Source organism: Rhamphochromis sp. 'chilingali', assembly GCF_963969265.1.
Source record: "Rhamphochromis sp. 'chilingali' genome assembly, chromosome: 3".
NCBI lineage: Eukaryota > Metazoa > Chordata > Actinopteri > Cichliformes > Cichlidae > Rhamphochromis > Rhamphochromis sp. 'chilingali'.
Window position 1 is genome coordinate 19087687 of NC_137931.1, and position 22863 is coordinate 19110549.

Here is a 22863-nt window from a genome sequence, read left to right on the forward strand (position 1 = left end):
CATCCAAAGAAGAGCTTTGAATGTCCTTCGAGAAGCCTGGAGAACTATTTCTGAAGACTACTTAAAGAAATGCAACAAAGCTGCCTAAGAGTCTGCACGTTTCAATTAAGCTTTATTGCTATTTCCCATTTTCCAAGAAAAATACACTGATGTGAGAAGTGGCTCATTTTTGCACAGTGCTGTATTTACTGTTAGTTTTTTGGATATAATAAACATGTCTGCCTGACTATGTTCGTCCAATGTGTTACATTTTAATCTGTGAACTTTCTACTGATGCCCTGACACTTTCCCGCCTATGAAAGCCTGCTAATATAACAGATAATACGATCTGAAGGCGACTCCTCTCACCAAAAGCTGAAATCTTCCAACTTGTGATACCAACAACACGTTCTATAAAAAATATGTGTGCTGTCCCTTTAAGGCGCGCTCTCTTCGTTCCGGCTCGCTCCCGCGGAGGAGTGGGACCTCCTGACAGTTGGACGATCTTCAGCGTGTCAACATTACAGAAATGAGCAGCAGACAGCGTCTAAACACGCTCACTACCGCGTGTGTCAGCGACCTCTTTACGTGAACACCTCGAGGAGCAGCGCAGACGGCCGGCTGGTGAGGAAATGTATCTTTAATAAATGTATTTTTAAAATCCAGAAAACAGAGCAGCGACACCTGTGGTTTCAACTAGCTCTGTGGCTAATCAGCTAATGTTATCTACCGGCGGCTAATAACAGATGCCTGAGGAGTTTTAAGGGGTTAAATATATAAAAATGTGCCCTTAGCACTTTTATTGTGACACCCCAGTCTGTTGGCTTGTGTTTCAGGGGTTTCCTTCTGGATATTCCCCCATAGTTCAGTCACTGTGGCTGGACTGATAATGTTTGACTGTTTGTACTTTTGCTTTCAGAACCTCAATTAGCAGCAGCGGCGGCAGCAGGAGGAGGAATAGGAGGAGTCCTGAATCTGACATGCTGATAGAGGAGTATCAACCCCACTGATGGAAACCCAGAGTAAGAGGTAGGTCTACCCAGAGTCATCCCCCTCCTAGTTCTCTGCAGGATTATGCCACTCAGCTGGCTGCCTGTGATCACCATGTGACATTGCCTAAGGATGGAGTTGTTGTGCTCACTTCTGCTTTCACTGACAAAACATCTGTTGTTCAGGAGAAGTGAGGGGCGTGGGGATCAAACGCCTACTGAGGCGATTTGTCTGCCTCTGCTCTGCTTTATCAGCCACCCACGCACCTCTGATTCTCTGTCATGTTTTTCCTCAGTTTTGTTAGATGAGGTCCTAAATACAGAATACAGTACCCAGTTCCCTACCTTTCCTTGGGAAGGATCCTTACACTTCCTTTCTAATTCACTCTTGCTAATCTCTACAATTTCTCTCCCCCAGCTCTTGGGACGATGGCAGCGGCGGCGAGCGAGGACTGCTCCACTCTTGGAAGGGCTACTCTTACAGCATCACCCCAGAGAGGCTGCTCCTCCCCCGGCCGGTCCTCCAGGTCGCTCTGGGTTCGCAGCATGGCGTTCTCCTGGTGGAAGGTGAAACTTCTTTTTCTTTTGGAGGGACATGTTTATGACTTGTCACAGAGTCATAGTCGATACTTAAGCACATCTTCATGAATTCATTCTGTCTTTACTGTTTGTATTGATCAGAAGTCATGCTTTTATGTTGTGATTTCTAAATCTTTATTCTGATGTTTTTGGATAAATCAAAGTTAACCCACACTGATTGTCTGTTGTTACATCTTCTTCAGGGGGACAGGTGTACAGCTTCGGCGAGTTGCCGTGGAAGCAGAGTCAAGTGCCAGAGCCAGCCAAACCGACCCTGGAGAGCGCGCTCAGTGGGCAGCGGGTGGTCACAGTCGCAGCCGGAAGCTTTCACAGTGGGGCAGTGACGGAGGATGGCGGCGTCCACATGTGGGGGGAGAACAGTGCGGGACAGTGCGGCTTGTCGGGCCTTAGCACTGTTCCCAACCCGACTCCCGTCGCCCTGCAGGACTTGGACACTGTCACTGTCCCCCCGCAGACAGTGCCTGTGCTGGAGCTGGCTTGTGGGGAGAAGCACACCCTGGCTCTGTCGGTGCAGCGTGAGGTGTGGGCATGGGGCAGCGGTTGCCAGCTGGGCCTCAATGCCGCCGTCTTCCCTGTGTGGAAGCCTCAGAAGGTGGAGCACCTGGCAGGTCGGTATGTTTTACAGGTGGCCTGCGGGGCATCTCACAGCCTCGCTCTGGTGCGCTGCCTGGGGTCTCACGATGGCCACCGGCCTCATGTGGACAAATGTGGGAGGTGTAACGAACTGCTCTACACCATGACAGACAAAGAGGACCACGTCATCATCTCTGACAGCCACTACTGCCCGCTTGGCGTGGAGCTGACCGAGGATGACGGCAAGCTGGAGGCACCCAACCCAACCACAGGTCTCAAAACATCCCCATCAGAGCCTGTCCTCCCCTCCTACACCTCAAAGTCAGAGTCCCCGGCAGTGCCTACAGTTGCTGACCCCACCTCTGTCCCCTCCCAACCTCATGCCTCTGAGGAAGGGGAAGCATCTTTGGTTAATGGCATGCTCCAGGTCTCAGACTCAGACACCTCGGCTCTATCTGGAGCTGAGAGTGATGCTGTTGCCGGGGCCAAGAGCTCACCATATCCAGACGAGCAGGCCGTGAAGGACTACCTGAAGAAGCTGTCCGACAACACACAGACGAACACACAGGCAAGCGGAGGGCTGAACGCTCTGCTGGTGAGCAGCGTGACAGTAGAGAGAAAAAGCGAGCATTCGTTGTTTTGTTTTTTTTGATTCACTAACTCTGCTACTTAAATCTATTTGAAGTAGATTTTGAAATGTCTTGTTAGATAACCGTGAGATCTATATCAACCAAAATAACTGAGGAGGCTTGGTCACTGCTTTTATCCTTTAATGCAATAGTACGTGAAAAATCAGACGCCACGATTGCTGGAGTGACTTCAGCTTAAAGGTTTACCTCCCCCTTTTATAAACATGGAGCAGATGAGTTTAAGCTTCAAGTCAGCAAACGGGTGGGTCTGAAACATCAGTGGAGGAACTTCCTGCTGGAACACAGAAAAGTTGCTGCCACAGTTTTGCTTCAGACTTCCTCTGTTCCAATATAGGAAGCAACAGCTATGGTTTCGGAGCAGACTCCAGCAGGTCATGGGGCTGTGTTGACAACTTCATCTTAAACTTCTCAAACTGTTTCTGGATGCTTTTTGTTAAATATTTGCTTGTTCACTGTAATTTGAAGTCCGGAGCAACTGCTTTTAGAAGTAGAAATAACTGAGGAATGCCTTTCGTGACGTTTTAGTTATGTGGTCATTTTCAAAAAAAAAAAGAAAACAGCAAAAGTGGCATTTGTGTGATTAATGAGCGTAAAAAAAGTAGTTGTCACCAATGCATACAAAGGTTTTTTTGAGCAGCCATAGTCAATTTCACCTGTAGACTGTATAAAACATGGTGGAAGCTTGTTTCCACTTTCTGTTGACTAAAATGTAAACATTTTGAGATGATAAATCAGTGACAGAAACAAGCTTCCAGAAAACATAGAAGAAACTTTCAGGTGTGTGGGGAAAAGTCAGATGCACCGCTCATCACCACATCATGGTTTTGATTTGTATGGATTCTAGTTAAAATAAGAAACAATGCGTCACATACGATATGTTCAAGGATAACTGGAAAGTTCAAAAACTGACCATTAGGCTAGTTGTTTTATTTAGCTTGTGGCTACGATAACTGCGTAATTTTTGACAGTATTTGTTTATGGATTCTAAAACGCTGCCAGTGTAGTTTGAAGCCGTTTGAATGCTAGAACAAAAGCATCAGGATGGGAGACCACCACTCTCTAAAATCTAATGACGGCTTTCACTCAAAAATGTATTTGAAAAGTCACAAAAAGCTACAACTTTTTATTTTCCATTTTCCACCCAAACATCTTTAAACTTTTGACCATCTTTCACTTCTCTTCCAGCCCTCAACTGGAGGACTGATGTCCTCCACCCCCACCTCGGCACTCAACAACCTGGTTGCCTCCTGCGCCTCTGCAGTGGGCGGGCGGGTGGCCTCCACCTACGAGGCCCTGTCCCTGAAAAAGATGATGAACTTCTACCTCCCCTCAGGGGCCTCGCGGTCAGGAGGATCCCCTGGAGTGGTCGATAACTCTGCTGAGCGTGTCCGCCAGGAGGACTCCATGCAGGGGAAGAAGAGCTCCAGCACAGGGGACATCCGTGAAGAGGAGGCAGAGGGTCTGCGACGCCGCCTCTCGCTGCCAGGGCTGCTCTCACAGGGTAGATACGCTGTTCACCTCTTATCCTCCTCCTATGGCCTGCTGCGTAAGTACGCCTTGCGCTCGTGCAGGTCGATGGCAGTCTGTGCACGCTTCAGGCTTCATTATTGAACTTGTGAGCTCAGTGTTGCGGCATGCTTCGTGCCCATGTGATGTTTCTGTCATATTCAGCACAATGTCACCTCCAGCCACTCCATCTCTGATTGGCTTTAAATATCTGTGAAGTGCACGTTTTGTGTTTTTTACATGAACCAGGCCTGATTGATTGTAAAGATACAGATGACTTGTTTTGTTCAAGGTTTTTAGGAGTATTCTTGTGTATATGCAAATGCACTTACTAGTATACCGAGACCATTTCTTTTGAAGCTTTAGTGAACAGTAGATGCATCTCTCAGGTCCTGTGTCAAGTCTTTAATGGAATTTTTCCTAATGTTTCCTAACAACATGACTTTCATATAATTTTAATTTACTGTAGATCCTTATTAGACCCCCACTTCACAACATGCCAGGATTTTTAGGAAATCCCTTCTTTGTGCCAAAAAAAATGTTTTCTATCAGACTGTTATCTTTCTGATTTTTCATAGATTTAATTAAAGAAATAGCAACATACAGTAACAAAGTGCCTAAAGATACAAAAAATTTAAGTTGGATCTTGAGTTGTCTGTTATGTGTAGATGCAGCACTGGTTCATCCCTTGACTTAAGAGCCTTCTTTATACTTGAATGATTCATAGGTCAGTGTTAAGTGGCTGAACAAACAAAAAACATTCCTCTGAAAATGGTCAGGGACAAGGACTGCAATGAAAAGGATTGAAAAAGCATCAAAACAAAACCTTTGAAGGGCCCTCAGAAAGCCTGGAGAACTGTTGCGCAAGAGCACTTTAAAAAATGAGAAAGTCAAGTCATCTGTCTAATGTGTGTGACTTGTATAAGAGTCAAAGGTCACTGCACCACTTATTAATTATTAACAGATGTATCCAAGCACACACACACACACTACTGAAAAACTCACATAGACATCAATGTTTTCATTGGGGAAAAATATAAAAAAATATTTTAATGAATAATAAAATAAATAAATAATAAAATTAATAATTTAAATTAATAAAAATATTTTTATTTTTATATTTTAGTTCTAAAAGTAACAAAAGCAAAATGCTGCTTGGGTTGTAAATGCTTCATGTTAAAATGATCACCTCAGCGTGTTTCACTGTTCTAGAAAACGGCAGCAAGAACAAAAGGATTTAGCAGATTTAATAGAGCAGAATGAAGGTTTTAGGTGTGATTTAGAGAGAAAGGTGTTTGGTGCATTATGGGAAAGCCCTTTGCTTCTGAGTGACCCAGAGTGGGAATTAGATAGATGGACTTTCTCTCTGCCTGTTTGTCTGTCATCATATCTTTCTTTCCTTACTGGGAGAGCCTGACACGGTTGGCTATAGATTTCATCATCGGTTTATAAGCTGACATCTTATGAATGTCGGTTTTTAAAGACCTGATAGATAATGTTTGATGAGGAAACCCTAAAACCTGCCAGACGAGTTCACACAGACATTTTACACGTGCTATATGCCAACAACCAAATCAAGAGAGTTTGGGCAGTGTAGGTGATTATCTTTAGGCCTTTGAGAAAGAATGGTGAATTAGAGCGCAAGCAGGGTAGAGCAGGTAGAGATGAGTGTCAGGATTGATTTGTGACAGAAGGATAGCGACAAGAGTGAAAGAGAAGATTTACGAGATGGTAGTGAGACCTGCTATGATGTAGGTATGGAGACGGTGTCACTAACAAAAAGACACGAGGTTAAAGGTGTTCAAATTTTCACTGGGAGTCACCAGGATGGACGGATTAGCAAGGAGTACATCACAGGGACAGCTCAGGTTCAGCGCTTTAGAAAAAGTTGGAAAGGCTGAGATGATTTGAACCTGAGAAAAACAGGAAGACCTCAGAGACTATTCACAGATTTAGAGAAGGAAGACATGCAGAGGGTTGGCTTGACAGAGGAGGATGTTAGAAATGGAGTCAGATGTAGGCAGTCACTGTGGCGATCCGTATAGGAAAGAAGATTAAAATGAAGAAGACAAAGATGTGGGTCTCCAGAGTGGAGAAGGTTTTGCATTGGACGCATGGAGGTAAACAGCCTATCTGCAGCCTTAATGGAGGGTTGGCTTGGGTCCATATGCATTGTTGAAACCATCAACTGTCAACTGACAATGATATTTGGCGAATTTGCATTCATAAAGAGTGGCTGCTGTCTGGATATCCTGATATTTGATCCCGTTTCCACCAAAGACTAAGCTGACTAGCTGCTTTGTTCCACAATTGGCACGGCCACACTAATGTGTACTGTGACGTTCTTATGTGGCTAACAACCAGCTGATTTGGATCACCCGGTCTGGAGATCGCAAAGAACACCACCTTCTTCCGGACTTCCTGTATGTCTGCACGTTCTTTGTTTTTGTTCAGTTTAAGTTACACAACGCTCTCACCACCATCTCACCATGCTCACATTTACATGACTGATATTTGTGGTAAAGGCTTGTGTTCTTTCCAGTTTTGTCCTAGTAGCCTTTAATGTCCCAGAGCATGCTGCTCATGCTTAAATGCTGCACATGTTGCTAATGTTGCTAACCTTCTTGAGAAGTTTTGAAGCAGGGGAGTGATGCACTTCTTGCCTCACACATACAAGAAGTAACCTACAATAACCTTTTGACTCGGGACAGGAAAAAAGTTTGATTGTGAAAGTTGACTGTCTGGATTTTTGGATCTCAGGGCTTCCATAGTGTTTGTCATGATTTTAGTGGCTGATGTGTCTCTGTGCAGGCTTGCCTTTCTTTTTAAACTCCTGTTTGTTTGTCTGAACTTTACACCCTAAACTGATTATCTCGTAAAAAATTCAGTTAAAACTTTTTCATTCAGCCGGAAGCTAGTAATTAGAATATTAATAATAAGAACTGAAAAATAACAGAGGAAAATACTGAAGCTGTTTAAATGTCTGTGCAGTGGACAGACCTCTCTGTTTTTGACTCCTGCAGTGTCACCGCGACTGCTAAGGAAAGCCGGTCGTCCCAAAATGCGAGCGGTCGCCCTCACCCCGCTGGGGGGGGCCATCCCCGAGGACCACGAGGTGCTGCCCACCCTGCAGACAGAGGTGTGGAGCTGGGGCCACGGCGAGCATGGACAGCTGGGACACGGAGACAACCTGGCCAGGTTGGACACACCTGTCACAGTAATAACAGGATGTCTGGACCATAAAGGCAAATGTTCAAGGTCATAAAAATAAAAAATAAAAAAAATCAAGCCACTTCACCACCAGTCTTTATCATTATTATTTTGGGGGTTTAACACCGATTTACATTGTTAACTTTGAAAATAAAAACTCATTGACCAGCCTTCGGTAAACACACATGAGTACAGATTAGAGCCTATCCAATATATCAGCCAATATTACCTATTCGCCGATATGTCAGTTTTGGCCGTTTCCAATAAATTAAAGTAAAAAGGTAAATAAAGAAACGGGTTTGATGTTGCATAGTTTGCCCTTTAGTGGACACTTTGCAACACGTGGTTTGAACGCCACAAACAACAAGCAGCTGATCTGAGGAGTCGTGCCAAATGAATAATCCAGTGCTTGTGACAATGAAAAGAAAAATTGTTTTTAAACTATGTTGTCAAGTTATGGTAATCAAAACTCATATCTAAACCTAGCAAATGTATTTGTTTAACAGAAAATATCGGCTGATATATCCAGTTGTTTGATCACCAAGTATCTGTCTCAAAAATATCAGTTGTCCTCTGATACAAAATTTTTAGGCTGGACATTTTTTGTTTGCTGTTGTCTTGACAGTAAACTCACGTCTGTGTTTACATAGCATGTCATTAACTCTGATATAAATGGCTGCCCTCTGACCAGCAGTGTGTTGTGTGTCTTTGCAGACTGCAGCCGCTCTGCATCAAGAGTCTGAACAACAAGGAGGTGGTGCGGGTGGCGGCCGGCGCTCACCATTCCCTCGCTCTGACGGCTCAGTCTCAGGTTGGTCATTGAATCGAAGTAGAAACTATATTTTAAAAGGATGAGCAGTTCTACATCAACAGGTTTTTTTGTTTTTGTTTTGACATTAAAAGGACAAAAGCATAGATCAGCAATGTCTTGATCATGCAAAACTAAGAAGTGGATATATATCAATAACCCTGACGCCACAGTGACCAATCAGGATCCAGAAATAAGCATGAAAATAAACCTGCTGTTGGCACAGAGCAGTGACATTAACCCTGTCAAAGCAAGTAAAAGCCCATAAATATTTTGTGTTTTCATTCAGAGACCTCACTCTTGTATGTGTGTGTACTTTATACCTTCCAGGTGTTTTCATGGGGCAGTAACAGCTCTGGCCAGCTGGGACACATGGAGTCACCGAGCACCGTCCCCCGCCTCGCCAAGGTGAGGAGACCACCACTCTTTTCCCGTTCATGCACATCAATCGTGTAAGTTGGTGTCTTTCAACATCTGCTTTCCTCATCCAGCTGTCAGAAGGGATCCGAGTGTGGGACGTGAGCGCGGGAGAGAGGCACACACTCCTGCTCGCAGATGGAGACTGCATCCAGCCCATCATTTACTACAGCGGGCAGCAGGTGAAGGAGGGCGAGGAGGAGGGGGGTAATGAGAAGGAGCTGCATCAGCAGGGAGGAGGAGAGGAGGAAGAGGAGGAGCAGGCGGGGGGCTACACCCAGCAGCCTGTTCTGCTGCCCTTCTGCATGAATGTACGTAGTTTAATGCTACAGGTTCTTGCTTTTAGCTCAGCACTTAGCTTCAGGTTGTGTGTTTGTACGAGTGTGAATGTGCGTTTCTTGTGTTTTTCCCAGCTTGGTTATGTGAGCAGTGTGTTCGCGGGTGGGCGGCGGTGCGTGGCACTCTCTGACAGGAATGTGATGGGCTTCATCGCCAGCCTCCACGAGCTCGCGTCAGCTGAGAGGAGGTTTTACTGCAAGCTGTGTAACATCAAGTCTCAGATCTTACGCCCTCTGCTGGAGCTGGGTAAGAAGGACACATCAGGAAGACGAAGGTTTTCCCAAAGTTTAAAAAAGTTTTCAGCAGCCTTGATTTTCTTCTTTTCCTATCCCATCCTTCTCTAGAGTCTCTGAGCTCGGCCCTCGGGCAGGTCATCTTCGGCCTCCTGCAGACACTGGCGAACATGTTTGGCCGTCTGTGTCACCTGACTGGGCAGCACGCCACCAGCCTCACTGCTAGCCTGCGGCGTTGTCGTGAGGTCAAAAGCCTTCTCATCTTGGAGCACACCAGTATTTTCCTCGACTGTTACAACGAGTACGTGTCCAAAAACAAAACACAACTTGAAACATTTGCTAAGAGTTTAAGTCCTTAACGCTTTTAGCTTTTGTGTGTATGAAGTTACTGCAGCGCCGTCGGAAACTTCCAGGTGATGGGAGGCTTCCAGGCTCTGACCAAACCATCCATGTGAGTGCACACAAACAATTTCTACATTAACTCCACATGTTTAAGAAAAGAAAAATTAAAAAGTGAATCCTTTATGATAAATCGGTGGTGATTTTCTCGTAGAGACTTGTTTGGGAAAGGTCCGGAGCTACTCCAGAAGCTGTCAGAGTGCGGCGAGGAGAACCTCACCACAGCCGACCTCCTGGTGGTGCTCTTCTACCTCCCTGCACGCCACCTTCACGAATACAGCCGGCTGCTGCTCAAACTGGCCACCTGCTTCGAAGTGGTAGGTGGAAGAAACTCGAGCAGCAGCGCATGTGACCTCAAAGTTTGTATTCTGTTATTTCCTCTTTTTACTAACATCATGTTTCATCTTGTGTTGTCATTTCTACACAGTTTAATCTCCTTGTTTTATAGTAACTTTCATATTTCCTCCTTAATAAATACTGGAATACAGGAAATTATTTGTATACTTACAAAATATATAAAGATGGGTTTTTTTTAAAATAATCCTTATCTTATATAGGTTTTAGATTTTTGGCCTAAATTAACTACTTTTTTTTGTTTGTTTGTTTTTGGGGTTTTTTAGTGTTCCACTGAGTATCAGAAGCTTCAGGACAGCTGCTCCAAGTTTGAAGCTTCGGTCTTGCAACTGAAGCGAAAAAGGAAAGAGGCCGACTACACTGTTCACTTCTGGAAGATCTTTCCTGGAAAAATGACGGTAAACTCTCTGTCCTCATCTTCTGTATCATTGCTCGCACCAAGCCTTCCACGTTCAGTCCCAAGGTGTTATGTGATGCTCCATAATGCCGATTGGCATCCTTGTTTGTCGTCAGGACTCTCTGCGGAAGCCTTACCGGCGGCTGATCTGCGAGAGCAGCAACAAAGGTCTGACCCTGCAGAATGCCGGCAGGTTCTCCGTCAACTGGTTCATCCTGTTCAACGATGTTTTGGTCCACGCACAGGTTAGACCCACACAGACACACGCGCTCACACTGAACGCTCCCGTCACTTCTTCGCCTCTTTCACCTTTATGAAGCCATCATATTTCAGACACTGTAACCTGGTGTGTTTCAAGCGTTTGTGTGTGCTTGCCTCCGTGCTGTCAGGGCGTGGCGCCTTGTAAAAATCTTGTAAGTATGCGGCCAGCAGCAAAACTCAGCATAGCGACCCAACTCACCCTGTCTCCCACCTCCTCCTCCTCCTTGTTTTTTGTGTGTGTGTGTGTGTGTGTGTGTGTGTGTGTGTGTGTGTGCGCGCGCGTGCGTGCGCGCTTTGGGGTTTTTCGTTTTTCTTGTGGGGGGACCCTGTGTGACAACATGTGGCCCTGTTGGACACACTTACTAAGGTGGACCCCCCCCAAATATCTGAATGAGTTTATGTTAGCGATGCACCTGTGCTACAACAAATATCAGTAATACTTTGTAAACGACCTGCAACTGAGGGTTTAATTCAACTGTAATTAAAAGATATTTTGCTGTATTTTACTTGAAATTACAATTTAATGATATTTACCTACAAATGCTTAAAGGTACGCTAGGATAGGGGGTAATAAGTCAGGTTTTTACAGGAAACAACGAGATAATTATACTGATTATATATAAAATGATTATACCAATAGTTATAAAATATTTTTTAAGCATATGAATAAGTTCCAACACTTTACAACCGTTTAAAATCAGACTGAATAATTTGGGTAATACTGATTTTGGTTTTTTTTGTTTTTTTGTTTTTTCTCTTCTTCTTCTTCCGCCCTGTTCATTGCGCACAGAGATTTCTCCAGAATTTCCAGATTCTCTGAATATCCTGATGGTCATAGTATCTGCAATTTTACATTGAGGAGCATTGTTCTGAAATTATTTCACAATTCAGACAAGCATTTCTTTCGCAGATTGGTGAAACTCTCCCCACTTTAACTTCTGAGGTGCTGTCTTTTCTAAGATGCTCTCTTCTTACCCAGTCTGCCAATTAACCTAATTAAAAAGCAAAATATTCCTCCAGCTGTTTTTTAAATTTAATTTTAGTTTTTTTAAGTACCACTTACTTTTTCAGCCTTTTGTTTCCGTCCCACCTTTCTTGAGACTTGTTGCTGCCATCAAACTCAAAATGAACTAATATTTTTCATGAAACAGTCAAATGACTTCAAATTAGTTCAAACATTTGATATATTTTCTATATTCTAATGTGAGTAATAATGTGAATAGCAAATCATTTCTTTTTTCTTTTTTTTCTTTTGGGGGGGTTGCGATAAAGTTGGTTGCATGACCTCAGTGGAAGGCAGCTATGTTCTCTCTGCTTACAAACATTTACATGCATGTACGGAAAGACAAAGGAGGAAATTTTGTACTAAAAAATTGAAAGAACTTTTTGAAACGCACACGTGTTTACAGCGGTTTTCCTCGTGTTTCACACTCGTTGAGACAATATCAGAACCTGCGGGTGCATTGCTACCTAAACTACATGAATATGTCCACTATTGCCCAGCCTCCGTCCCCTCCTCTCCCCTTCGCCTGCTCCCCACCTGTGGGATTCTGCTTGGAAAGATGAACAGACAGTAACCAAGGCTCTTTTAAATCTGCTCTGACACATTGGAGTCTAAAATCTTTCATGTTAAGTTCTCCTTTCCCGGTAAAGGCTTGGTTTCTGCTGTTAGCTGAAAGCACAAATCCGTTTCCATTTAAAGTGTTAAAAAACCAACAGTTCCTGGTTCACTTCTCCACAGCAGTTTCCTTTCCCCTCTCCTTGCTTGTTTTCCTTTTTTCATTCTGTTTAATATTCTTCTTTATTCCTCTTCATCATCTCTAATGTGATTGTTGTGTGCATCTCGATTCCCCTCCTCGCTCTCTGACTGGCGCCTCCCTTGAATCATCCTCGTCTTGTCAGTGTTTTAAAAAGCCAGAAATGCACAAACAAGTTTGACCATTTTTAACGCCTTCAGCAGCAGGTGTTAGCAGGACGGTCAAAGTGGTGTCTGAAAGCAGAAGACCCGAGTGAGAAGCCAAAAGAAAAAGGATTAACTTCCTCTTTAAAGACGTGAGAACGACTGCTTTAGTCTTATGTTTAATCTTGGGTTTCTATTTTAAGCTTAAACGTGTTTTTATGCAAGCCTGAAATACAGATAGTTGATTTTTACTATTCTTTAAAAAGAATAAACTCTCTCTGCTGTTATTCTCATAACAGTGGATCCAGAAGTAGAATTGTAGCCTTATAATCATCGTATTCTCATAAAAAGCGGGATTATGATGCCTGATGTTACCAGTACAGTCTGAAACAGAGTTACTGTAGTGGCGGTCATTAAAAAATGACAATAACAATAAGGAAAGGGTAAGAAAAATAATAATGGTGTTTAAAGCAAGCAGTGGTTTACAGATATAAAAATGTGGACTTGTTGTCGTTCCCAGTTTGCTTGTTCTCTTTTAAGCGTCCCGGTCGTTGGTGAAGTCTGTCGATCACCTGATGTGCTCATTCGTAGTGGTTGGGTTCATGTCGCTGTCTCTCTCACTCACCGTCGGTGGTTATATTCTCTTTGATGCCTTCTCTTCTTGTCTCTCTTTTCCATTTTATCTTGTTATCCTCCCGACATCATTTTTTCTCCCCCAGTTCTCCACCCATCACATCTTCCCTTTGGCCACGCTGTGGGTGGAGCCAATCCCAGAGGAGGACACGGGCCTGTAAGTTTGCAGCTTTTCTATGATAATTGAAGGAATTTCACAGGGAGCTTTTGGAGTCATTATTACACAAACCTTATCTTTGTAATTATATTTACAGTTCTTTGCAGAAGTTTTGAGCCAGGAAACTATGTTGCTAAGAAAATAGGAAATGGGTGCACTGAAAATACATGGAAATAAAATAGGCAAAAACAGATTTTGGACAATTGTAACGAGCTTGAAAGTCAATATTTGGTGTGACCACCTTTATTCTTCAACACAGCCTGAACTCTCCTAGTCATCCGCAAACCATGACCAAGTCTCCACTCTTATTTACATTTAAAAAAGAAAAGGATCATACTTAGTTTTTAACTTTCTCTTTAAAGAGCCTTACATAAGAACCGGATTGAAAAGCAGTGATAACAGGTCTGATGGAGTGATGAATACAGATTTGACATTTTGGGATTCAGATTATCGTCAGTATGCAGGGAGCAGGTTAGCAGAGAGGTACAACAGTAAGTGTCTGTAAAATACAGTAGAGGCTCTGTCATGGTTTGGACCTGCATTTCAGTCAGTGGTGTTGGAGATTTTGTTAATTAATGAATTACGAACTCAAAAAGTACCATCAGACTTTGACCCACCTGCAATACCATCTGGAAAGCATTTGATTGGCAACAGTTTAATTTTTCAACATGACAATGACCCCAAACACACTTCCAATAAAGTAAAAGCATACCTGGAAATAAAAACACACAGTGGAACTCTATCAGTCATGGATTGGCCTCCCCAGAGCCCGGACCTCAACATTATTGAAGCAGTCTGGGATCATGTTGACAGAGAACAGAACAAAAGACTTCAAGACTTTTGCACAGCACTGTATTATATTTATGCAACTATAATTGCACGGGCACATGAAGCAGAGATTAGTATCTCTGCTTCACAATGGAACAATGAATAGTTTCCATTGTTCCTGGGAAATACTTGAATGTTTACATTTTGCTCAGGGACCCCTTGGTAACTCATCATCAGCAGTGAGGGCTGGATCTGACTTAGAAACAGAGGGGCATTGCATGTTCATCATAAAGCATATTCTTCTTTATCATGCTTTTATACCATAATAGGAACCATAGTTTACAAAATGAACCTCATGAATTATTCACTAAGATTTGAAACTAGTGGCTTGGAGCATAATATGGAAAGTGTTTACTGAGATTTAATTCAGGGGAGAAGTAGGGTTATTTTGTCATAACTTGTAAATATCCATGTCTTGATCTTTCCTCACTGTTGCATCTGTGTAGTTTTTATATCGTGGTAAAACAAAGGGTATCTGTGCGTGTAGGTATGGGTTAAAGGTGATCACTCCTGAGGAGACGCTCACCCTGCTCGCCTCGTCTCCCATGGAGAAGGTAACTGTTTAAAAGCTGATGTTTACCTTTTTAAAAACTCAATTTCTATTTCTGAACTGGGCTGTTTGTTCATTCTTAGATCAAGTGGCTTCGCTCCATCAACCAGGCGGTGGACCAGGCCCTGAGCGGAAAAGGACAGGACGTGGCGTCAGGCAGCTCAGTGCAGAAGTTGGAGCCTCCCATCTCCAGAACAGCTTCGTACACGTTTTATAAGGAAGGGCGACTGAAGGATGCGACATATGAGGGTCGCTGGCTGTCTGGAAAGCCCAACGGCAGGTTGGATGTTCACACTGTTGCATTTACACTTAGATAATTTTACTTATATGTTGAGAAATTGGACAGTGTTGTTTGTTTGTTTTCCCAGAGGTGTTTTGAAATGGTGTGATGGGAGAATATATACTGGGGCATTCAAGAATGGACTAGAAGATGGGTGAGTGCTGGAGCCTAAAATCTCCTAGTTGTTTATGGTAATTGTTCAATTTGTGTGTGGGTGTGTAAGCCTGAGAGCGTGATTTATCACCTTTTGTTTATGCAGCTTTGGTGAGTTTGTGGCCCCCAATAAGACGCTGAACAAGAACGACCACTATCAAGGTTACTGGAAGGATGGCAAGATGCACGGCCTGGGGACATACAGGTGAGCAGCATGAAAATGTATTATTTTCAGCAGCATGCCCTTTATTATAATTACTATTATTATGATTACGATGATGTTTGGCTAGATTTAATGCACAATTCTGAGTTCATTTTGGATTTCTAATCCACACACGGTCTAACGTATACATACATGCTCAAGTACAGTGGGGCAAAAAAGTATTTAGTCAGCCACCGATTGTGCAAGTTCCCCCACTTAAAATGATGACAGAGGTCAGTAATTTGCACCAGAGGTACACTTCAACTGTGAGAGACAGAATGTGGAAAAAAAATCCATGAATCCACATGGTAGGATTTGTAAAGAATTTATTCGTAAATCAGGGTGGAAAATAAGTATTTGGTCACCTCAAACAAGGAAAATCTCTGGCTCTCACAGACCTGTAACGTCTTCTGTAAGAAGCTTTTCTGTCCCCCACTCGTTACCTGTATGAATGGCACCTGTTTGAACTCATCATCTGTATAAAAGACACCTGTCCACAGCCTCAAACAGTCAGACTCCAAACTCCGCCATGGCCAAGACCAAAGAGCTTTCGAAGGACACCAGGAAAAGTATTGTAGACCTGCACCAGACTGGGAAGAGTGAATCTACAATAGGCAAGCAGCTTGGTGTGAAAAAAATCAACTGTGGGAGCAATCATCAGAAAATGGAAGACATACAAGACCACTGATAATCTCCCTCGATCTGGGGCTCCACGCAAGATCTCATCCCGTGGGGTCAAAATGATCATGAGAACGGTGAGCAAAGATCCCAGAACCACACGGGGGGACCTGGTGAATGACCTGCAGAGAGCTGGGACCAAAGTAACAAAGGTCACCATCAGTAACACACTACAACGGCAGGGAATCAAATCCCGCAGTGCCAGACGTGTTCCGCTGCTGAAGCCAGTGCATGTCCAGGCCCGTCTGAAGTTTGCCAGAGAGCACATGGATGATACAGCAGAGGATTGGGAGAATGTCATGTGGTCAGATGAAACCAAAGTAGAACTTTTTGGTATAAACTCAACTTGTCGTGTTTGGAGGAAGAAGAATACTGAGTTGCATCCCAAGAACACCATACCTACTGTGAAGCATGGGGGTGGAAACATCATGCTATGGGGCTGTTTTTCTGCCAAGGGGACAGGACGACTGATCCGTGTTAAGGACAGAATGAATGGGGCCATGTATCGTGAGATTTTGAGCCAAAACCTCCTTCCATCAGTGAGAACTTTGAAGATGAAACGAGGCTAGGTCTTCCAACATGACAATGATCCAAAACACACCGCCCGGGCAACAAAGGAGTGGCTCCGTAAGAAGCATTTGAAAGTCCTGGAGTGGCCTAGCCAGTCTCCAGACCTCAACCCCATAGAAAATCTGTGGCGGGAGTTGAAAGTCCGTGTTGCTCGGCGACAGCCCCAAAACATCACTGCTCTCGAGAAGATCTGCATGGAGGAATGGGCCAAAATACCAGCTACTGTGTGTGCAAACCTGGTAAAGACCTATAGTAAACGTTTGACCTCTGTTATTGCCAACAAAGGTTATGTTACAAAGTATTGAGTTGTATTTTTGTTATTGACCAAATACTTATTTTCCACCCTGATTTACCAATAAATTCTTTACAAATCCTACCATGTGGATTCATGGATTTTTTTTTTTTCACATTCTGTCTCTCACAGTTGAAGTGTACCTCTGGTGCAAATTATTGACCTCTGTCATCATTTTAGGTGGGGGAACTTGCACAATCGGTGGCTGACTAAATACTTTTTTGCCCCACTGTATATGGCTTGCTCATGAAAGCCTGCACATATATAACAGCATTTATGTTGTTCCAATGTGGAAGTCACCAGCATCACTGTCCACAGCGAAGAACATCACCATGGACTGAGAGGGTGTTGATCAAAAAAGAAAATGCCCACATTAACGAGCCAAATGCCTTCTAGAGAAAAGTTTTATGGTCAGACGACACAAAGATTGAACTTTTTGACCACAATGACAAGACGCATGTTTGGAGGAGTAAAGGTGAGGCTTTCAAACCTAAGAGCACTGTCCCAGCTGTCAAACATGGTGGGAATATCATCATGCTCTGGGGCTGTATTGCTGCCAGTATTACTGGTATCAGTGGTACTGGTATATTGCACAAAGGGGAAGGAATAATGAAGAAGGAATACCTCCAAATTCTTCAACTCCATCTCAAATCATCAGCTAGACTGTTGAAACTTGGACACAGTTGGTATTCCAACAGGACAATGATCCCAAACACACATCAAACCTGGTTTTATTAAATGGATAAAGCATGCTAGCATTAAGCTTCTGGAATGGTGCTCCCAAAGCCCCAACCCATGAAAATTTGTGGACAATGCTTAAAAGCCGGATCCATGCCAAGGAACCAAACAATGAAGTGTTGATTGCTACAAAACGTGTCTGGTCGAGGTGCAGTATATATATTTGACCCTGTGTGTGCTTTCTTTCTTATGAAGATGAGCTAACTATCAGCAACCGTATTTAAACATACTTATAACAGTTTTGAGGGAGATTTCTCATTAGCAAATGTTGTCACCTGATAAAAGAAGTTCTTCTTGCTTGCTTTCCTTAAAATCAGAGACGACATAGGAAGCATTTTAGCAGTGAAATTTTTCAATAAAAGAACAGATTGAGGTTCAGTCATAGATGAAACAGCTGTGTTGTAAGAGAGCACCCCTCCTCTATCTGACTGCAGGTATGCCAGCGGTGAAGTTTATGACGGGTCCTTTCAGGAGGGCGTGCGGCACGGTCACGGCATGCTGCGCAGTGGCAAGCTGAACACCTCGTCCCCCAGCGTCTTCATTGGTCAGTGGCTGCAGGACAAGAAGACCGGCTATGGAGTCTTTGACGATATCACCAAGTACGCTCATTCCCACACTCAGACAGTTCTTTTGCCTATAAATTTACTGGCAGCTTTCTGATATTACACATATGAAGGGATAAATAGGCTGCTGTCTGTTTGCTTTCCAGAGGAGAGAAGTACATGGGCATGTGGCAGGACCACCAGCGGCAGGGCACCGGAGTGGTGGTCACCCAGTTTGGCCTGTACTATGAAGGAGCTTTTAAAGACAACAAGATGATGGTGAGCAGCTCAGAGGTTTTATCCCCAGTTGTCTCAGTGTGTCACAACAGCAGACGTTCTTCAGTTTTCATGTTTTTTCAAAGCACATCTGTAGTTCGGCGTATGACATTAATCTGTGTATTTTCCTGTTATTTTTGCCGTCTCACAAGCAAAACTATTCATAACAACATTTTTAAGCTAAAGTAAATTAAACCCTGCTTAAAAATATTTTTTTCCACAGTTCTGGTGATTTTCCTTTTGATGGAAGGACAAAATCAATTTTTTCATATTCAGGAAAAACCCTGAAGTAGAACAATTTAAATCATTCATAAATCATACAGTAGTATAATATTCAGTCATTTTTGCAAAGATTTATTCTATTCTTTTATTCATTTTCCTTCAAATATATGTAGATGATGTAAGTACCAGAGCTGCTTTACGCTTTTTTTTATTTTTTATTAAATTCTCAGTAGAGCTGGGCATCATCAGAAATGCCTGAAGGAAGGGAGGAAGGAAGGAAGGAAGGAAATAAAGCAATGTTCACAGACATGAGGTCACAAAGAATAATCACAATATAAGTGTAATAGAAAATTAAAATACAGGTGATAGCAATTCAAAATAAAGTTGTGACACAGAAAAGATCATTAAAAACATTTACTATCATTAAGATTCTCAACAGTAAGTCTGGTTAATGAACAAGCTGTCAGCTGCTTGTAGATTCAGATAAACGTAGATGTGAGAGGTACGAGTCTGTCATGAGGAACAACCAACACATCCTGAGCCTGTCATCGAGCCGCAGTGTGTTTAGTAAGAAGCTGAGATCTGTCCATTGTCCGTTTAGGGCTCTATAAGTAAGTACAAAAAAAAAAAGTATTTTAAAATCTAAGCCAGTAAACAGAGCTTTACAGGAAGAAGCACAATGACATAAATGTGTGAGTAATTGTCTCTAGTTCAGCTGGAAAAAGGAAAAACAGTTTACAATTTAAATATGTTCCTTAAATGAAAGAAACCGGAAGCCCAGAGATGAAATAATACAAACGCATAATGCAGAAATGTCACATTTACAGATTAACAGTGAGCTCATTGGAGCTCTGTGTGTTTGTGTGTTCTTGTAGCAAACACTGTAACAGCAGCTCTAGGGCTGGGCGATATGGCCTAAAATCTATATCGCGGTATAATTTGAAGCACGTGCGGTAACGATATATATCACGATATATTCTCCTGTATAATGTATTTTCAACACTATAAGGCGCACTTAAAATCCTTTAATTTTCTCAAAAGTCGAGAGTGTGCCTTATGTATGAATTCTGGTTGTGCTTACTGACCTCGAACCGATTTAGGCGTGCAGAAATCTGTTAAAAAAATGTTTTAGTACAACTTTGGTAAACCGCACTGCTTAATGGATACTATACACGGGCCAAACTTCAGTCAGGAGAACAACTGAGATTTTTCATCCACAATACAAGGTTAGTTTTTAATATACTGCAACAACATGGGAATAGAGCAGCTGTGAGAGAATTCAACATTAATGAATCAATGGTAGGGAAGTGGAGGAAGTGCAGGGCGATCGTGGCTCAAGAGTGTGGAGTTCGCCTTGTAATCGGAAGGTTGCCGGTTCGAGCCCCGGCTCAGACAGTCTCGGTCGTTGTGTCCTTGGGCAAGATACTTCAACTACCGCCTACTGGTGTTGGCCAGAAGGGCCGATGGCGCAATATTGCCTCCACCAGTGTGTGAATGCGAGAGTGAATGAATAGTGGCATTGTAAAGCGCTTTGGGTGCCTTGAAAAGCGCTATATAAATCCAATCCATTATTATTATTATGGCAGCCTCGCTTCTGTCAGTCTACCCCAGGGCAGCTGTGGCTACAACTGTAGCTTGCCTCCACCAGTGTGTGACTGGGTGTGTAAAGTGCTTTGGGGTCCCTAGCAGGGGACCAGTAAAAGCACTATACAAATACAGGCCATTTACCATTTTACCATTTTGGCTTTCCCCATATTTTAAAAGTGCTTCATCTCTTTGTTATGACTGTCGCCCGGCATAATTTGCAGACGATAATGGTAGTAGCCGCTGCGATGCTTTCGACCAAAACAGGCGCAGCTTGATGACATCATCAACATGCGCTATCGCGGTAGAACGGTATAGTCAAAATCTGTATGGTTGGCCAAATTTATATCGTTTCTATCGCCCACCCCTAAGCAGCATATATTAGGGGTGCAACGATACAGAAAATTCACGGTTCGGTTCGATATTTTTTTCGATACAAAAAAAATGTTCATGCCTTTTTAATTTGTCATTTATTAAAATTATAAATATATATTTTAACTCAAAAGTACAGTTTTTAAATTTAACCCTAACCCTTGTGCGTGTTTTTTATTTTGACAGCGAATGCGCACCTGTGGACCACTTATGTGCAGCCCTGGTTATTTAGCTCATCATATTGCAGCCACAGAAATTCTTTTGTCCATGAAACCATAAAGCTGCACTTTCTTTTTGCCTTATAGTCTGATTTGTCATAACTTTTCCGTTTTGTGGTAAGCTTTTCTTTGGCTGTCACTTCTTCACCCTGACCTGTCTTATTTGGCTCAGCAGAACTGAAATATATATACTGCTGCTTTTACACACGCACTCACATAAGCTCAGCGATTCTCTGCGCGATCAACCTCTCACATGTTTAAGCTTGCTGCGGGAGATTTCACTTGTCATGTTTGTGTAGTAAGCTAACGATTAATAAGACGATGTCAGAGGAATTGGTGCGCAAATTATCATCACTCACCAATCAAATCAAATCACTTTTATTGTCACATCACATGTGCAGGTACATTGGTACAGTACATGTGAGTGAAATTCTTGTGTGCGAGCTTCACAAGCAACAGAGTTGTACAAAATACAATAACGTAAACAAGCAAAATACAAGAATGGCTACATCTGAAACTAATAAATATATGTACAATATATAATCAGTGCTGTCCGAGCGATTGCAAAGTGAAAGCAAAAAAACAAGCGCAAATTCAAACGCGATTTCAATATGTCACATATTGACAGCGGCTCACCGATGCCAATGACATAATTACCCAGCTACATTTCCGAAAGAATGCAAAAGCATTGACATATATTTTTCCTTCCTACAATAGCCCGACGGGCAGGGCAGAGATAGATTTTGGTAGCCCGACTGAAAAAATCGCTAGCCCCGGGACGTCGGGCTAGCGATATTGCAAGCCCTGTATCTGATTGAGGAATCACTCATCTTTGGAAAAGAGAGTTTATTACAGAGAAATGGCTCTTTCCAAAATAAAAGCTATACTATACGCTTCTTCTGGGCTATATTCTCAGCAGCATATTAAACATATCAGGTCCCCATAAGGATAATCATGTGCTAACGGCTCTCTAAATGACTCGGCTAAAGTTTGTAGCATGCATGCTTGTTGTTTTTGTACTAGGATGATGTAAATGTGCAGTCATATTCGTTGTGTTCCCACTAGTGCTTTCAGGTTAATCTCGTTGAAATGACGTTAACGCCACAACACGGCAAATCTCCGTTAACGAGCTACCCCTGATAGCCCCGTGCATGGGGCTAGACGGCCAACACGTTAACGAGCTAACTGCGATAACACACTAGTTCCCACCCATGTAATTGAGCATTGCATGGCACATCCAACATACTGTTTTACTTTAGTCCATGACGCGCTTACCTTCAGGGTCATACATCACATGAAAACCAAAATAATTCCAAACGCCAGATCTGAATGAGGGTGGGGGAGGTTCAATTTGCCATGTTGCAAGGAGAGCTTAACTTCTGTCTCGCTAGCTTGCCCTGCGCTCTTCCTTCGATGCTGTCTGTGTTGAGCGCTCAGTGGATCTGGGCTCGACAGTGTAGCCTAGGCGGAGTAGTCGAACGCAGATTCACTGAGCGCTCAACACAGACAGCATCGTCAGAAGGAAAGTTGATGAAATAAATTACAAATTTTGTATTGTTCGATACATATGCGTACCGAACCGAAAGCACTGTATCGAACGGTTCAATATTGATACGAATATCGTTGCACCCCTAAAAAAAAAATATAAATATATATATATATATATATATATATATATATATATATATATATATATATATATATATATATATATATAAATAAATAACACCCAGCACGCCCCTGCGGGCGGTTTATCCTTCAAGCTCGGGTCCTCTACCAGAGGCCTGGGAGCTTGAGGGTCCTGCGCAGTATCTTAGCTGTTCCCAGGACTGCGCTCTTCTGGACAGAGATCTCCGATGTTATTCCCGGGATCTGCTGGAGCCACTCGCCTAGCTTGGGAGTCACCGCACCTAGTGCTCCGATTACCACGGGGACCACCGTTACCTTCACCCT

At 43.0% G+C, this 22863-nt stretch overlaps 1 protein-coding gene across 4 annotated transcripts in view; it reads left to right on the forward strand.

The window, feature by feature from the left end:
- The first annotated feature begins 461 nt into the window (after nucleotides 1-461).
- Nucleotides 462-22863, forward strand: part of als2b (alsin Rho guanine nucleotide exchange factor ALS2 b) — a 35630-nt gene continuing 13228 nt past the window's right edge. Inside the window, exons 1-22 of one of the 4 annotated variants that reach the window (XM_080879082.1) lie at nucleotides 462-603; nucleotides 899-1008; nucleotides 1387-1535; nucleotides 1751-2736; nucleotides 3977-4292; nucleotides 7321-7555; nucleotides 8222-8318; nucleotides 8646-8723; nucleotides 8807-9043; nucleotides 9146-9317; nucleotides 9416-9605; nucleotides 9690-9755; nucleotides 9858-10062; nucleotides 10324-10455; nucleotides 10571-10699; nucleotides 13335-13405; nucleotides 14721-14787; nucleotides 14867-15063; nucleotides 15152-15217; nucleotides 15323-15421; nucleotides 18131-18295; nucleotides 18406-18517. In XM_080879082.1, the coding sequence (XP_080735208.1) occupies nucleotides 989-1008; nucleotides 1387-1535; nucleotides 1751-2736; nucleotides 3977-4292; nucleotides 7321-7555; nucleotides 8222-8318; nucleotides 8646-8723; nucleotides 8807-9043; nucleotides 9146-9317; nucleotides 9416-9605; nucleotides 9690-9755; nucleotides 9858-10062; nucleotides 10324-10455; nucleotides 10571-10699; nucleotides 13335-13405; nucleotides 14721-14787; nucleotides 14867-15063; nucleotides 15152-15217; nucleotides 15323-15421; nucleotides 18131-18295; nucleotides 18406-18517 (3789 nt within the window). In that variant the 5' untranslated portion in view covers nucleotides 462-603; nucleotides 899-988. The remainder of the gene's footprint in view (nucleotides 604-898; nucleotides 1009-1386; nucleotides 1536-1750; nucleotides 2737-3976; nucleotides 4293-7320; nucleotides 7556-8221; nucleotides 8319-8645; nucleotides 8724-8806; nucleotides 9044-9145; nucleotides 9318-9415; nucleotides 9606-9689; nucleotides 9756-9857; nucleotides 10063-10323; nucleotides 10456-10570; nucleotides 10700-13334; nucleotides 13406-14720; nucleotides 14788-14866; nucleotides 15064-15151; nucleotides 15218-15322; nucleotides 15422-18130; nucleotides 18296-18405; nucleotides 18518-22863) is intronic. The other 3 variants (XM_080879083.1, XM_080879084.1, XM_080879085.1) reach the window with 3 other exon arrangements.